Source organism: Dermacentor variabilis, unplaced genomic scaffold (assembly GCF_050947875.1).
Source record: "Dermacentor variabilis isolate Ectoservices unplaced genomic scaffold, ASM5094787v1 scaffold_12, whole genome shotgun sequence".
NCBI lineage: Eukaryota > Metazoa > Arthropoda > Arachnida > Ixodida > Ixodidae > Dermacentor > Dermacentor variabilis.
Window position 1 is genome coordinate 3018735 of NW_027460280.1, and position 16611 is coordinate 3035345.

Here is a 16611-nt window from a genome sequence, read left to right on the forward strand (position 1 = left end):
AGGGTGGGCACATGTTAGTTGATGCTTCCCAAGTAGAAAAAGTATTTGTGAGAGTGGCCACTTACTAATTTTGATGAGCTAAAGCTCTGCCTTTCATCGAATATAATCGTTTTGCTTCAGTAAAACATTTGTTTGGGGTACATGGTGATTCAACATTTTATTCCTGTGTTGTGCTGCAAGAAATAGTCAAACACGTACCCAGACAGAAGCTGAAGTTTGGCAGAATTATCAAAACATGATTCATGACTGGGACGTCTTTCTTTTAATGGTTTTCCATTACCCTAAAAAAACACTGATCAGCTTCTTATACAGAGGTCTGTGTGAAAATGCCCCCAGTTCACTAACCAAGTAACCTTATCATGAAAGTAGTATGTACCTACATTTATGACTCCTCCGAGTGCAACACCAGCAAGAAGACTACGTATTACAGAAATTGCAGTTAATGGAACCATTCTTAACAACTTGAATGCCATCGCACAACATTTTAACACTTATTTTCATAGCTTATTCTCCCGCGCACGATCAGGCCCATCTTTGAGCTCTGCAGTGCTTGAAGAGCATGAGGCGAACTTTATATCTTGTCATGGCATTGTGTCTATGTTACTCAATTTAAAACCAAAACATCCCCTGGCCCTGACAACCTCCCGAACGTGTTTCTTAGGCGATACACCGAAACTGCTGCAAAGTTCTTAGTTGTATTATTCAGAGCATCTTTGTTATGCGCGAAAGTGCCTGAAAATTGCAAGATGGCTCGAGTTGTTGCGGTCTTTAAGAAAGGCGATTGATTATTGCTCGAGAAATACCGCCCCATATCATTAACGTCACCTTGCTGCAAACTTTTCGAGCACATAATCACAACTCGCATTAATGAATTTTTAGATGAACACTCCATACTAACAAGTGCTCAACATGGCTTCAGAAAAGGTTGTTCCACTACCACACAATTAGTAACAATAATTTATTCAATTGCCAAAGCTTCGGATGCCAACAGTCAAAGTGATGCAGTTTTTGGACTTTAGTAAAGCATTCGATAGGGTAATTCACAAAAAGCTAATTTTAAAATTAAGGAACATTAACCTTCCAGACATCATAATTACCTGGATTACAGACTATCTGGATAATCGCCAACAGTATGTTTCAGTTGACAATCACAACTCGGGATATCTACCGGTCACTTCAAGTGTTCCCCAGGGCAGTGTCCCGAGTACATTGCTCTTTTATATATTAATGACATTGTTACCATCATCAAACCAGGAACACAAATAAGGCTGTTAGCAGATGACTGCGTTGTATTTCATGCTATTAAGTCTGTGGATGATCAGAAGGAACTTAACTCTAGCTTGAATAATATATTTTTTTTGGTGCGAAGAATGCGGCATGGCTGCAAACATCGCCTCTCTTCACATAGCGCATAAAAATAATCCCCTGGAGTACACGTATCAAATGGGATCTGCTTCATTAAAGCAAGTTGAGAGTTACAAGTACCTTGGCGTAACGTTCACTAATAAATTTTCTTGAAACCTTCACATTGACAACACATGTTCTTCCGCCTTTCGGAAGCTAACCTATCTGCGACACAAACTAAGAAATGCCCCCTCAAACGTTAAGCTACTCACTTACCTAACCTATATCCGGCCAAAACTTGAATATGCTTGCATTGCATGGCATCCATATACTAAAGTCAATGTTACCAAACTTGAGAGAATACAGAGGAAATCTGTTCCGTTTTATTTATTCCAAGTTCAAAAGTTCGGATTCGTCGTCAGAGTTGATATTTGCTAACGACATTCCTTCGGTTGAACAAAGAAGACAGAAACACAGGCTAGATTTTTTACATAATCTAATTAACCACAAATTGGCTCTGGACCCTTCACTATAGTAAGTCATCTCTCCACTAGGTATACACAACACCATCGTCCGGATACACTGACGCATATTTATACTAGGACAGACAGCTATAAGTTCTCCTTTCCCCGGACTATTTCTGAATGGAATTCGCAGCCCGCCCCTTACACCATGTGATGTTTTTTATGCAAGTCTTTATTGTCTTTTTTGTTTTTGCATAGAATGTGTTCTTTCTGTTGAATGAGCAAGGCAAGTCCTTGACTCTTAAACTCCATTGCCTTTAGGTTTGTTCGATTCAGAAAAAGGTGCATGGCACCTCAAACGAAAAAGTGCAGGGGGTGCCGGGCTGCACCCACTCGCTGCAAGGTGCAAGGGTGCAGTGCACCACGGCGGCACCTTGCTTTGCACCCCGTTCAATTGAGCATGGGGGTGCAGGGTGCACTGCTGCACCTCGGGGAATCGAGGGTCTAGGTGCAGTGCACCGTGAATAGGTGCAGAAGGTGCAGAGAAACTTGGCTGAATCGAATAGACCTTTTAATGTGCAATTCCCCTGCCTTTTTTTTTATATTGTTCTGTTTGCACCATGAATTGACTTAGGTATTGTGTTTTGATCTTTTTCACTAAGTGTTTCTGTGAGCAATATATCATTGTAAAGTCTATATTTTATGAATGTTTATGAACGTATCTTGTAAACGTCTTGTACTCAATTTCTGCCCGTCCTGCAAGGACCACAATGTGGTCTGCAGTATGTACTAAATAAATAAATAAAATATATTACTCTACACCCGTGTTTCACTTTATAATAGCTCTCAGTCATAAAGCACTGGTACTTTGAGAAGTGGCACTATTTCAGTGTACACACTGAGCACTCCGGTTTGAAGTAGGCATCAACCATCCCAAAGCAATGCACGGGCTTATTCATTTCAACCACCTTTAACGTCTCCACCAACCACCAACTCAAATGCCAGTTTAGCAGCAGCGGTTGCAGCTACGAATTGGCATAATGAATTGTTTTTTGCCTACAAGTGTGTTCTGCTAACCGTTCGTGACAACTGCTCAGCCCCAGTTCCCGTGCTCCTAATCTCGGATCTGCAAAGCCTCCGCCTGCGTGGGTTATCGGTGAGGCTTCCTCAGCAGATCCTTATAGCTTGCGCAGCTCGTCGACTCAACGCAATAGGCTCCTGATTAAAAAGCACTGCGGATTCCCTCAGCCAGCCAGTTTAGCAGCAGCGGTTGCAGCTACAAATTGGCATACTGAATCGTATCTTGCCTACAGTTCTGCGAACCGTCCGTGACAACTGCTCAGCCCCAGTTCCCGTGCTCCTGATCTCGGACCTACAAAGCCTCCGCCTGCGTGGGTTATCGGCAACGCTTCCTCAGCAGATCCTTATAGCTTGCGCAGCTCGTCGACTCAATGCGATTGGCTCCTGATTAAAAAGCACTGTGGATTCCCTCGGCCAGCCAGTTTAGCAGCAGCGGTTGCAGCTACGAACTGGCATACTGAATCGTATCTTGCCTACAGTTCTGCTAACCGTCCGTGACAACTGCTCGGCCCCAGTTCCCGTGCTCCTAATCTCGGATCTGCAAAGCCTCCGCCTGCGTGGGTTATCCGTGAGGCTTCCTCAGCAGATCCTTATAGCTTGCGCAGCTCGTCGACTCAACGCGATTGGCTCCTGATTAAAAAGCACTGCGGATTCCCTCGGCCAGCCAGTTTAGCAGCAGCGGTTACAGCTACGAACTGGCATACTGAATCGTATCTTGCCTACAGTTCTGCTAACCGTCCGTGACAACTGCTCGGCCCCAGTTCCCGTGCTCCTGATCTCGGATCTACAAAGCCTCAGCCTGCGTGGGTTATCGGTGAGGCTTCCTCAGCAGATCCTTATAGCTTGCGCAGCTCGTCGACTCAACGCAATAGGCTCCTGATTAAAAAGCACTGCGGATTCCATCGGCCAGCCAGTTTAGCAGCAGCGGTTACAGCTACGAACTGGCATACTGAATCGTATCTTGCCTACAGTTCTGCTAACCGTCCGTGACAACTGCTCGGCCCCAGTTCCCGTGCTCCTAATCTCGGATCTGCAAAGCCTCCGCCTGCGTGGGTTATCGGTGAGGCTTCCTCAGCAGATCCTCATAGCTTGCGCAGCTCGTCGACTCAACGCGATAGGCTCCTGATTAAAAAGCACTGCGGATTCCATCGGCCAGCCAGTTTAGCAGCAGCGGTTACAGCTACGAACTGGCATACTGAATCGTATCTTGCCTACAGTTCTGCTAACCATCCGTGACAACTGCTCGGCCCCAGTTCCCGTGCTCCTAATCTCGGATCTGCAAAGCCTCCGCCTGCGTGGGTTATCGGTGAGGCTTCCTCAGCAGATCCTTATAGCTTGCGCAGCTCGTCGACTCAACGCGATTGGCTCCCGATTAAAAAGCACTGCGGATTCCCTCGGCCAGCCAGTTTAGCAGCAGCGGTTACAGCTACGAACTGGCATACTGAATCGTATCTTGCCTACAGTTCTGCTAACCGTCCGTGACAACTGCTCGGCCCCAGTTCCCGTGCTCCTGATCTCGGATCTACAAAGCCTCAGCCTGCGTGGGTTATCGGTGAGGCTTCCTCAGCAGATCCTTATAGCTTGCGCAGCTCGTCGACTCAACGCAATAGGCTCCTGATTAAAAAGCACTGCGGATTCCATCGGCCAGCCAGTTTAGCAGCAGCGGTTACAGCTACGAACTGGCATACTGAATCGTATCTTGCCTACAGTTCTGCTAACCGTCCGTGACAACTGCTCGGCCCCAGTTCCCGTGCTCCTAATCTCGGATCTGCAAAGCCTCCGCCTGCGTGGGTTATCGGTGAGGCTTCCTCAGCAGATCCTTATAGCTTGCGCAGCTCGTCGACTCAACGCGATTGGCTCCCGATTAAAAAGCACTGCGGATTCCCTTGGCCAGCCAGTTTAGCAGCAGCGGTTATGGCTATGAATTGGCATACTGAATCGTATTTTGCCTACAGGTGCAAATCACACTTTCCTTCCTCATTCCCTTGTTTTATGCCACTTCTGCTGCTGCTTCTGGGATTTTGTACAAACTTTGCTATGCCTATGTGTGTTGAACTTGCAAAACGCATAGAAGTCTTAGAAAAAATTCTAAGACTTCTAAGCTCAAATTCGAAAAATTTTGATAGCACGTTTCCATTCTGGAACAAAGAAGGCAGAGTTCATGGGCAAGGCACGAAGGACACGGCTGCAGACAGACTAATGACCTTGGTTTTTCAGGAAATGATCTTCGGCCTGTGTATGTAAATGTCACTTGACCAGAATAAGAACATTTTCGCAATGACCCTAAAACTGAAAAAAAGAAAGAAAATGGTAATTTTTGTAAACGGATGACTGTTTGATAAAGGCCCGTAAAACATGTGACAGCCGTGTCACGCGCGCAGTCTTCGCAAGCATTTTGATGATTTCCTTGCTCTTTGTTGCTCCCTTACCTTCCCTTTTTCAATAACCTGTGTTTCTGAGACTTGGCTTACCGATTCCGATAACTTGATTTGCTTTCCAAATTACAATGCAGAATATCCCCACTGTGTGTCCTCGTGTCAGGGTGGCGTAACAATATTTATATCGAACAGTACAATCTACAAACATAGAATTTACCTGGCTCTTGATGTGACCGACTGCGACGCAGTTTGGATAGAAATTAATAGCCCCAACTTCAATTGTAATACATGTAAAACCGTGTTTGGCAGTATATATCTTTCACCTGGCTTTTCTGTGACCAACTTTTGCTCCTCACTTGATGCCTTGCTTCACACAATAACACAAGAAAATAAGAACGCAGTTATCATGGATGACATCAATATCAACTTATTGGATGATTCATGCTTGGGTTCCAATCTTTATAGAAGTATTTTTCTTGTATATGGTCTTGATTCGGTCTTTAATGATCCAACTAGCTGTATTGGCAACATTTCTGGTACTTTAATTGATCATGCTTTAACGAATTTAATTACTCCTCCCGAGGCTTTTATCACCCATGCGAATATAACTGACCACTTCCCCATAGCGCTTCGTTTTCTATGCGTAGCCATTCCTTCAAATACTTGATTTTCCAAATCAGTCTTTGAAAAAAAAAATTCACCGATTCACCGATTCAATAGCAACAATAGACTGGTTTCACCATCATTACCTGCACAAAACCTGAGGCTGCCTACAGCGAATTTTCTTTGCTCATATCTGATGCTGTAACTTTCTCAACCTCTAATGTTTGGTGCCAAAGAAAGCATTCATCTCCCCTAAAACCGTGGCTAACACTTGTTTACAAAAAAAAAGACAACCTATACTGAAAATCGAAGAAAAAGCCTTCTAATCTGTCTTTAAAAGACCAATGCAAAAAATATAGCAATACGTTGACCCTACTAATAAGAAAAGTGACACGGGATTACTGTGTACAATGAATAATTCAAGCCAGTAAGAATACAGGAATGCAGTGGCGTATACTTAACTCATTTTTGAATAAAACTTGCTCTGTAACTGGTGTTACTGAACTCTGTCATGATGGAAACCCTTTTCGCACTTCTGATGGCATTGCAAATGCCTTCAGCCAATATTTTTCTAGACTTGCAACACAATCCGGGCACTCTTACTCTGGTAACAGTCGTCGTTCTTTGGAGTCTTTTTATTTTTTCCAAACCACTCCCACTAAGGTACGCAATACGATCTTAAATATTAAAACAACTGGCGCTGGACTTGCCAACATACCTGCTAGGCAAATAAAGGACATTGTTGATGTTATCACTCCTGTCCTTGCTCATACTGTCAATTTAATCTTTAAGCACTATTTTTCCTTCTGAACTAAAGAAAAGCAAGATAATACCTATTTATAAGAAAGGCGATAGATCAGTCATCAATAATTATAGGGCCATCCCTATTATTCCTTTTTTTAGTAAGGTTGTTGAAAGGTTATTTTCCACATGTCTTACAAACTACCTTAACAAATTTAAGCTACTATCACCGCATCAGTTTGGATTTCGACAGGGGCTTTCCACTAATCTCGCATTGACTGCACTTACTGAAAACATCAGAAACACAATTCACGCCGGCAAGTTCCTTGGATCAGCCTTCATTGACTTCAGTCAAGCATTTGACTCGATCAATCATTCAATTCTTTTGGACAAACTCTCTTCTTATGGTATAACTGGCCCACCGTGAGAATTTCCAACTACTTACTTAATCATACTCGGACTGTATCTATTTCAGGCATGAACCCGCTAGTGGCTTCATGGATGAGATTTCTGAATGTTTATCATCAGAATGTTGAACTTGCTTTCACCGTCCCTCTTTCTATGTCATTATCCTTCATCACACCTTCATGCCCCATTCCCTCTCCCCCTTTGCAAAGTAGGAGGCTAGAGTGCATTAGCTCAGGCCGACCTCTCTGCCTTCTTTCAAATAAATTCTCTCTCTTAGGCGTGCTTTCTGAGTCCAAGACAACGTAACGGTCCCACAAGGCTCTACATTAGGCCCTTTTTTATTCCTCATCTACATTAATGACCTATCAGGCTGTTTGTCACCACACACCGAATCCTTGCTCTACGCTGATGACACCATTTTCACTTCAGATGACTCCATTTCAGCCTTAACTTCCCACCTAAACAGTGATCTGCAGAGCGTTGCTGTTTGCTGCCATAAAAGTAAGCTTCTTATTAATCCATCTAAGACAAAGTTCATCAGTTCTAGGTCTAAAAAACGGTGTAACTTCCTCCTGGTGTATGTCAATAACTATGCAATATACCCATCTAGTCAATGCGAATTTCTCGAACTTGACTGTTTATTTAAATTTTAATGCGCACATTAATCAAATAAAAAGGAAAACTGCCTATGATATTCATGTTCTTCCTAAAGCTTCTCAATATTTCGCACTCCATACTCTAACTACTCTCTATTTTGCATTCATTCATAGTCATTTGACCTATTCTATCACGTCGTGGGGTCTTACATATAGAACTTACTTATGGAACATATCGAAAAAAAGTCACTCCGTATTATAACCAACAGCACATATCCCACTCCCCCCATTTGGCTCCACTATTTTCCTTATGAAATATCCTTTCTATTTCAAATATTTTTTTTATTTATCCATTATGACCTATCGCATCGTGCATAATACAAGTCTTCTTCATATTATAGGAAAGAAGTTTACGACTAACTCTAATAATACATGTTTTTTCCACAATAATATTTGACTTGAACTAATTACAGACGAAATACCATAACCTTCAGTGCCATCAAAGTGTGGAATAGTCTACCTTTGGAGGCTAAAACCTCGTCCTCATTAATTATTTTTAAACGTTCAGTTAGCCTGTTCATGAGCAGTCGATTTATATAATGATCGCTGTCATTACTTCTTTCTCTTCTCCAGTGCATTTCGTGTATTCTTATTTATGTTCATTCATTTACTTCATGTCGTGTGATTTATTAGTGTTCAATTTTTATTGATTGCATATGTGACTCTTCGTTATCCCTTCGCTTATATACTAGCTTCTTTGCATATTTTCAATTTCGATTAGTAGTTCTGTTTGTTATTTCTTATTCTTGCCAACTCCCTGTATTTGTATTTTATTGTTCGCTTGTATTTCTTAATTGTTTCTGTCTACTTGTATGCCTGCATTTCGCTAATTGCTTCTGTTATTTTGTATTATTTTTTGCCTATTTCAACAAGAGGTCCCATTCCAGTGTTTACACTAAGGGACCTCATTCTTTCTAACTTTCTCCATATGTAACACCCCCATGTGATGTTCAATAAACTCAAATGTGTGCATAATTCCATCCATATTGGGACACGGAAGCACTGTGGCGGGTCTGGATCTATTGGCATCCCCTTATAGACGGGATGGTGACACAGCTTGCCTGAGTTACTCGGGCATATTATACACGCTTTTCATTCTAGCATTTTTGTATACACCTCTTCAATTTTTTTTCTCTTCCTCAAAACTTGTGCCTATATCTGGTACTGCTACATATGCCTGTAACAGATCCAGTCATATCAATGTCATCCCTGCTTTTTTTCTACCCGCACTCTAAATGTGCCTTGTTTATCTCAAATGCTCACCGGTTGATGCTTTCGTCCACTTTGAATGTAATGTTATACAAACAGGATAGGATTGCACACCACGATAGATATGTTGCCTATCTTTGACGCCCGGGTATGCGTGGGCAAATGAATTTGAAAATGCTTTTAATCTTGCCTTGCTTATCTTTGACGTCTGAGGGTGTGCAGGTATATAAATATGAAGCGCTTGTTCTGAAATAAAGTAGTTGCGAGTGTCGTGTATTCTTGTGTGTCTTCGCCTTGTCAGTGCACTGCTGCACCAACACGGTATGATGTACTCCTGCTCAGTGGATATGCCTTGAGTTTGCAATATATATATATAGACCAAAATAAATTAAAATTGGAGACTCATTCCAAGCCACTGTTGGTAAATGTGGGGTCCTTCCTTCAATATGGCTGCACTCACACAACCTAAGGAGCCTAGAAATAAGGCTATTTAAGAAAAATTTAGTAAACGTCACACTGTCTAGAAGCTAGACAGCAATTCATCTCCGAGCGAATTTCCACCGTTTACACAATGTGCTTAAAGGGACACTCAAGGCAAATGGTAAGTCGACGTGGACTGTTTAAATACCATTCCAGAAATGTCAAAATGCTTGTTTAGTGCCAAGAAGAGTTTACGAGAACATTGTATCTGAAGGGTCCGAGCGCCTTTTTTGAAATTCAAATCTCCCACCAGCCAACCGAGGGAGTGGTGGCCTGCATGAGTCGGCACCACCCTTTGCTGTCACTGGCGAGCAAAACTGCGCCCGACAGGCGGCGGTACTGAGCCAAGACAGAGCGGTGGATTCGCTGCTGCTTTTTGGTCAGTGGTGCAGACCGTTTGGGCATCCCGCGACATCACATGGAAGTGGAAAGTCCGTGCGAGTTTCGCGAGCCAGCAAAACCAGCGCAGCACTACGCCATAACCAAACTAGTGAAACACGAAAGCATGGGTGGCGCGGAATCAAGCGATAATGAAACCGTTCGACTGGCCACGTCATTGTCAAGGGTAATTTCAATTAGTTCCTTTTTTTCTAAACATGAGATGAAACCAGACAAGTAGAATTTTGTTTCGCCTTATAATACAATACAAGGATGTTTTTGCAACAAATGGTTGAATACTAGTGACAGAATTTAACTAAGGAGTGCTTTCGACATCGAGCAAGTACTTGAATGTGCCGGGGGCGTCTCTAACCATGTCCTGCATTTACCTCGATTTCTCGATTATTAGGGCTCTGTTCACGATTATATTGACACCTTAGAGATTCTCAAGCAATTATCTATCACTTTAGCAGCTTGACTTAATATTTGCCTTTAGTGTCCCTTTAAAAGCAGACGGCCAAGGACAATGAACTCGGTGCAGCATGTGCACATGTTGTCCGTGAGAAAGTAAATAGAATAGAACAATAAAATAAAAACAATACAGTAATGGCCGCTGCACTTTCGGAGCAGCTTCACAAACAGTCGCAGTTCAGAGCAGAAATATATGCTTTTGGAGCAGAAATGTTTGCTGTTTGGAGCATGCAAAAATTGCTTTGGAGCATTGACATACTGCTCTGGTGCAAAGAGGAAGCTTTGCATGCAGTCAACGAAAAAAAGATGCTGCATGAATTAGTTGTGAAAAATTGCATCCATTATGTATTATACTAAGATGCAAGTTTTCTTCTTCAATTTGCTGCTCCATTTTTTAATAATACGCAAGATTTTTAACCTCAAGTTCACACGTTATTCTGCATTTCAATAAAGACAATTTCCTCATGCTGTCCTTGGCTTCATTAACCATTGCATCTGCTACACATTTCATTTGTTAAAGCATTTCTCCTGCTAAACTCATGTCCACAAGTGGAATACGTACAGGTGCACAATTCATTAATACCATGGCATCTTCTCACATCAACAAAAATGCACTTGGATAAGCTCACGCATGCTAGTCACAGTGCATGGTACATGGCCCATCTGCCGTGAGCTACTGCAAGCTCGCCTAATATATGTTTGTGTGCTTGCTGGACGCACAGGCACAAAGCTAACAACTAAGAGTGACAGGCTGCACAATGGGCCAGGCACAGGCGAGCGCAATGTGCCCCTGCGGCCACGACCATTGCATTGGTATAAGTAGAAACTATTTCAACAAAGCACTACACAGATAAAATATTAGTAGGTGTTTTCTTCATAGTGCAGCCACTATAAAAAATATACCCAAACTGATTTTTCCTGCAAAAATTTTCTTTTTCTCTGCTCCGTTATTTGGAGTAGGTATGCGTCAGCACAGGCACAGCACGTGGCCGCATTTTCTTAACATGCAGTTTGGCGCAATTGGCACAGCATTTCTATCTCTGCCAATAAATCCCAAACACCTAATACAATATCCCTTCCAATGTTCAAATCAACTAAAGGCCATAGATTTACAATACAATTTGTTCCCTTCAGTACATTATGATGGAGGAAGTGGGAAGCGACACCTTCTTTGCAGCAGGAGACAATTGACATTCTCGCTGTGATTAACTAAGGAAATTCAGTTGAACTTGCACACAGTATACCACGATAACTGAAAAAAAAAAGAGGAAACTGGATGCAAGACTTTTGAGATAAGCCACTGTGCAACGCATGTGACTGGCTGCATTAGTAGCGTATATATAGCGTATTCGACTACTTCCACTTGCGAGTGGAACTTTTTGTGTCGTTTATGTATATGCACGCTTTAAAATTTGCCGCTGGGATTTAAGGATCGTAGATCTTCTGCAAAAACTACCGTGCTTTCAGCTATTGTACGTAGAGTAAACCCAAGTTGGCACGGAGAAACACTGGATATTCTCATACAGCATATAAAACATTAAAACCAAAATCAAGAACAAACACCATTGCTTGAAACTACTACAACCAAGAAAACTTCCACACCAGTACGACAAAAAAGCACACGATGGTGCAGATACAGGCATGCAATCCAACATGTCACTCATTACATGGCGATAAAAAGAGCCCAAGAAGGAAGCCGGCTGCTACACACGTGCAACCTTTGACCGTTCAACAATTGATGGACCAGGTCTTGTTTTAAAGCTTCCTATGCTGAGCGCTTAAATATTTGGAGTGGATTTTTTGGCTGATAGGTATGCGAGTCACGATCCAAGACTGACAATGAGTGATCTATTGCAGTTCTGTTGAGCATAATTGAACAATAGATGCTGCCATAAATCCTGTGCATTTCTAAAGCACATAGACTGTTCAATGGAAGAGTATGATATTCTGGGGGGTTACCCTATTCTGGCGAAATTAACCAATCTGACACCTGGTGTATTGAATTAGTAAAGGCAAGGCGCAGAAGAACAGGACTCAAGAAGAACACCCACGACAGGACCGGCGCCGTGTGTGTTCTTCTTGAGTCCTGTTCTTCTGCGCCTTGCCTTTACTAAGTCAAGCGTGAACCAACTAGCCCAAGCAAGAGTTTTACAGGGTGTATTCCTTGGCACATGGATGGTTCAAGTGTCCCTGTGACACAAGGGATATTATTAAATGTATTATGTGCAGCACACTGCTCTGTGCATCCCCATTCTTCCCCTGACAAGAATCGTACCTTCCTGAAGTGACATCAATGCGTCGAAGTCTCACAATATGCCTCCACCTGATTTGCATTTGGCATAGCTTGTGTACAATGTAATGCATAAACATAAAAACTGCTTCAGACAAAAGTTGCCAACTGAGATTGAACATTGAGGTTGCATTAGATTACATGTTGCATCGCATAAAAGTAAGCACTATAATATACTCGCATTTACTTGTATAGAACTTAACTGCTTGACAGTTGACATAAATTCCGGCATGTTCATTCTGCACAAGTTTTCCTTGCCAAATAAAAATAACACAGAGCAACAATGGCTGAACATGGGTAAACAGGCTAAGAACGAGTGTGCCACTTCAGTGAAGCATCATTTCGAGCTCAACAATTGCCTTGTCGACTTGCAGCCCCTTGTATGGCCACTAATGATAGTCACATGTGGCCTACATACTATAAAAATAAAAAAATGCCTGGAGCAACCTGCCATGACAAACCATCACAATGGTTCGTCCTTTACAAGCTCCACTACTCTGTACAAAAACCCTCCTAATGGCCTCTGCTGTAGTGTCTGACTACTGTGCTATGTGTAAGCAGTTCTGACACATCAGCCTCAAAGGGCATAAATTAATGTGTGAGAATGACTCAGTCTTGACACAAGGACCACAACAATAAATACTGCATGCAGTGTTACATCACACATCAGGAGTGAAGTGTCCATGTCCATTTTCTGCAGTAGCACAGTAATATATGGCACGGTCAGGAGACATAACCAGTGCAAACTATTCAAAGTTAAAGCAAGGTCTCTCTGATTAAGAAAAGGAAGCTTTCACACAATGAAGATGAAAGCAAAAATAATATAACTTTCCACATGAAGACTAAGCACTGTAAGAACAATATAAGTACTCGTGAGAATGAAATAATTATGTCTGGATCAGAAGCAAGAACATAAGCGAATTTTTGCATACCAGTAGTCGGAAGTACCTTAGTAGATGACTAAACTTGCAATACAAATATTGGAAAGCCCAATTTTTGTACACTAAGAAAGTTTAAAGCTGCATAATATGACCACTACCCACAAGCCTAGTGCTTTGCCAATAAATTTCCAGATAATCCGATTTCTACACCAAAATTGCACGCTACCAACAAGAGCAGAAATGTCCTACAGCATGTGGAAACATGATAGAAAAGCTCTGAAATATGTACAAACTGCAACACTTGTTGCAGTTTGTCCACATTTTTTTAGAAACACCCGAAGGCCAAATCGCCGCGAGCACACAAACATGACTGACCCGAGCGTGCGCTCCTCCTCGTCGTTGGTGGCCCTGGGATGCAAGCTCAGGTCCAGCGGCTGCTCGTCGTTGTTGGCCGGTGGCTCGGGCGACCCTGCGCATGCACGCAGCCGTCACTGGAGGCCGGGGGGTGAGAGGCAGTTAGTAGTAGGGGTGCAGTCCTCCCATGCGCCGTGATTAGTGTCCAGACGGGTTAAGCCGCATGCCTCCATGGTGCTCCATGCAGGGAGGCACTCACCTCTCAGGGGCTAAGGAGGCTGCCCTTTCCTACAACGGCCGGTGCTGCGAGACAATTACCTGAAGCCTGATCAGAACCTGTCGACTGTTCGTCAAGGTCCAAACTCTTAAAGCTAGTATAGTCGCTCGGTGGTCCGGGAGGCTCCTGCACACAGAAAGCGGCATCAGAAGCCGCCCACGCGGCGCTGCTCGACTCACCGGCAAGCGCTGCGCGTCGCAGAAGTGGCACACTTGGTCCGGCACCCAGTCGACGAGCTGCAACTGCTCCTCCAAGGCTGCCGCAGGGGGAGAAAAAAGCGTGAGCCACTGCCGCGACAGCGGCGCGCGGCCTACCGTTTTCGAGCTGTGTCATCCGGTTCCACCGCTTGGAGCCCATCATTTCCTCGGCCACGCGCTCCAAGCCTGCACAGGCGGCGATCAACTTGTTGCGCCCGCCTCCTTCGCCGGCAAACCTCATTGCCAAACTCATTAGCGACGAAAGAGTGCGTTTTATAGCGCCCGAACATCCACCCTGCCTGTGATGACCCGTGCGCACAGATTAACCCTAGCAACATCGCAACCGTATGTAAGGTCCCGTAAAGCAATACCCGAAATTTCGGTGACCTACTAAAGCAGTATCTCCGCAGTTTCGTCTCCATCAGGTCGCACAGGGTCACTTAAAGCACTCGCACTAACGACTCAAATGTTTAACATAACTCACCGATGACAAACAGCATATCCCGACTCCATCGTTGAAATTCCTTTCGAAAGGCGCGTCGCTCTTGCGCACAGCGGGCTAAGGGGCACTCCGCCATGTTTCGTGTTCACCCTTGCCCTGACGTCATGCAAAAAAAAAAAAAGAAAAGAAAAAAAAAACCTCAACGTCGAGCGAGCACGACAGCGGAACTGCCCCACGCGTCACGTCCGTTGCCTTCGGAAAAGCAAGCATCCGGTCGAAAGGTTGCGCCGCGCGGGCGCTTTGACCAACGTTCGCGATGCCCGATCCACGGGCCATGGCGTGCGTTTTGCACCCTGGCGGCGGCAGCGCAATGTGCGATCGACAGCACACGATCAGTGCGATGTCGAATATTTGTACCAGTGTAAGGACTCCTTTCCCTGCTTTTATCTGTACATAGTACGGCACCGAAGAGAAACTTTTACGCGGGATAATTGCTGGTTCCTACTTGACGGGTAAACTCCTGCACAAAGGACAAATTCTCTTGTTTAATGTTTCTTTGTTCATGTACGCAACCAGTCTACTGAAAGTCCTAGCAGGTGGATTTGAATATACCAAAATAAAGCATACAGCAGTTGAATTGTACGCGTTGCAAAAAAAAGAAGAAACCATCGGCGTTACTATCTACCCAACACCACTTAGACAAAAGAAGGCCTGAGCGCTCGGCGAGTGACGTCACGGAGAGGAGGCCGGCGGCGGGCTCGCGCATACGGGTTGAATCAAGGGATCGCGCACTTACGTGCAACGTTAACCGGAGCCCAGTTATTGTTTTTTTTAGGCATAGTTGAACAATGGCCCGCAGAGCACAGAGGGTGTTCCAATATTATTTTATTTATGCAAAATTATTTACGCGTTGTATTATTAAAAAGCCCGTCCATAAAAAAATGAAATGGTTCAACCTTAGCGTTGAGAACATCGCGTACATGATGACAAGGAGCATGGCTTATATTGAAAAGTCACAGTGCTGCCCTCTTCTTCAGAGTAGCTTCTTTGCCTTGATTTATCGTCAGCGTCAGAGAGTTTGCCGTTCATGCGACCACAAAAGTTATTAAACAAAATGTTAGGACTGCACCATAACACATATCTCATGACAACTTCTCTAGTGTGCCCTTCTTCCCATTCGGGACACATGTATTTATTCCAGTCTAGATTAGGCTCTAAACGAATAATTTCGCTTTCCAGGCATTATTACATACAGTACCGCAGTCCACATATTTACAACACTTCAAATGAGTTTAGCAGTGGAGTTACAAAACATTCGTGCAACTATTTACAAAGAAACAGCGACCTTATTCCGCAGAATTCCAGCTTTTCCCTTCTTTGCCTTAGCATTGGCACCCAATATTCTGTCATTGATATTGCGGAAACATGAACGCATGATTTTTGGGCCTCGATTTGTAATTGCTCCAGCAATTGGCCGCGCAGCACTTAGTAGGCATATCCTGGCACGAACGTAATCCACATTCTGCGGCAATGAAGGCTTGCCGGACACACAACCGCAATCGCAGCACAAGCGCAGAGACTACATGCGTGGTTCACGTCCGGAAAAAAAGTGTGCTCGGAAGCATGTCGAAGCATGCCAGGACTTTTCTAGCCCCGAAGCTATCCAAGGAGTGGCAGGGTTCCCGGAACTAATCGAATTGTTATCCGTCGTCGCCCACTCGGTCTTCCGTGTCTCATTTTCAACCCAGGTGCGCCGCTAGTAGCTTCGTAGCACGCTGCACGGAACTTCTACGTGAGTCTCTTTTGCGTGACGTAGCTCAGGGGGAGAGGGTGCATTAGCAGGGAAGAAGTTTGAGCGTCTTGAGCATGTGTGTAAGCAAGTGTTCGAAAGTATCACGCTGCTGCTATTGGCTAGGTTTCGGAATGTCCCAAGATAACTGCGTTTCAAATATTCTATA

General features: G+C 43.8%; 1 protein-coding gene across 2 annotated transcripts in view; it reads right to left on the minus strand.

Moving 5' to 3' along the window:
- The window catches only part of LOC142565836 (mblk-1-related factor 1-like), a 189202-nt gene extending 174377 nt beyond the window's left edge, over positions 1 to 14825 (minus strand). For both annotated transcript variants that reach the window (XM_075676380.1, XM_075676379.1), the window contains exons 1-5: positions 14696 to 14825; positions 14329 to 14397; positions 14194 to 14270; positions 14056 to 14140; positions 13759 to 13852 (exon numbers count right to left, since the gene is read on the minus strand). In XM_075676380.1, coding sequence (XP_075532495.1) covers positions 13759 to 13852; positions 14056 to 14140; positions 14194 to 14270; positions 14329 to 14397; positions 14696 to 14789 — 419 coding nt within the window. In that variant the 5' untranslated portion in view covers positions 14790 to 14825. The remainder of the gene's footprint in view (positions 1 to 13758; positions 13853 to 14055; positions 14141 to 14193; positions 14271 to 14328; positions 14398 to 14695) is intronic.
- Between the last annotated feature and the right edge of the window lie 1786 nt (positions 14826 to 16611).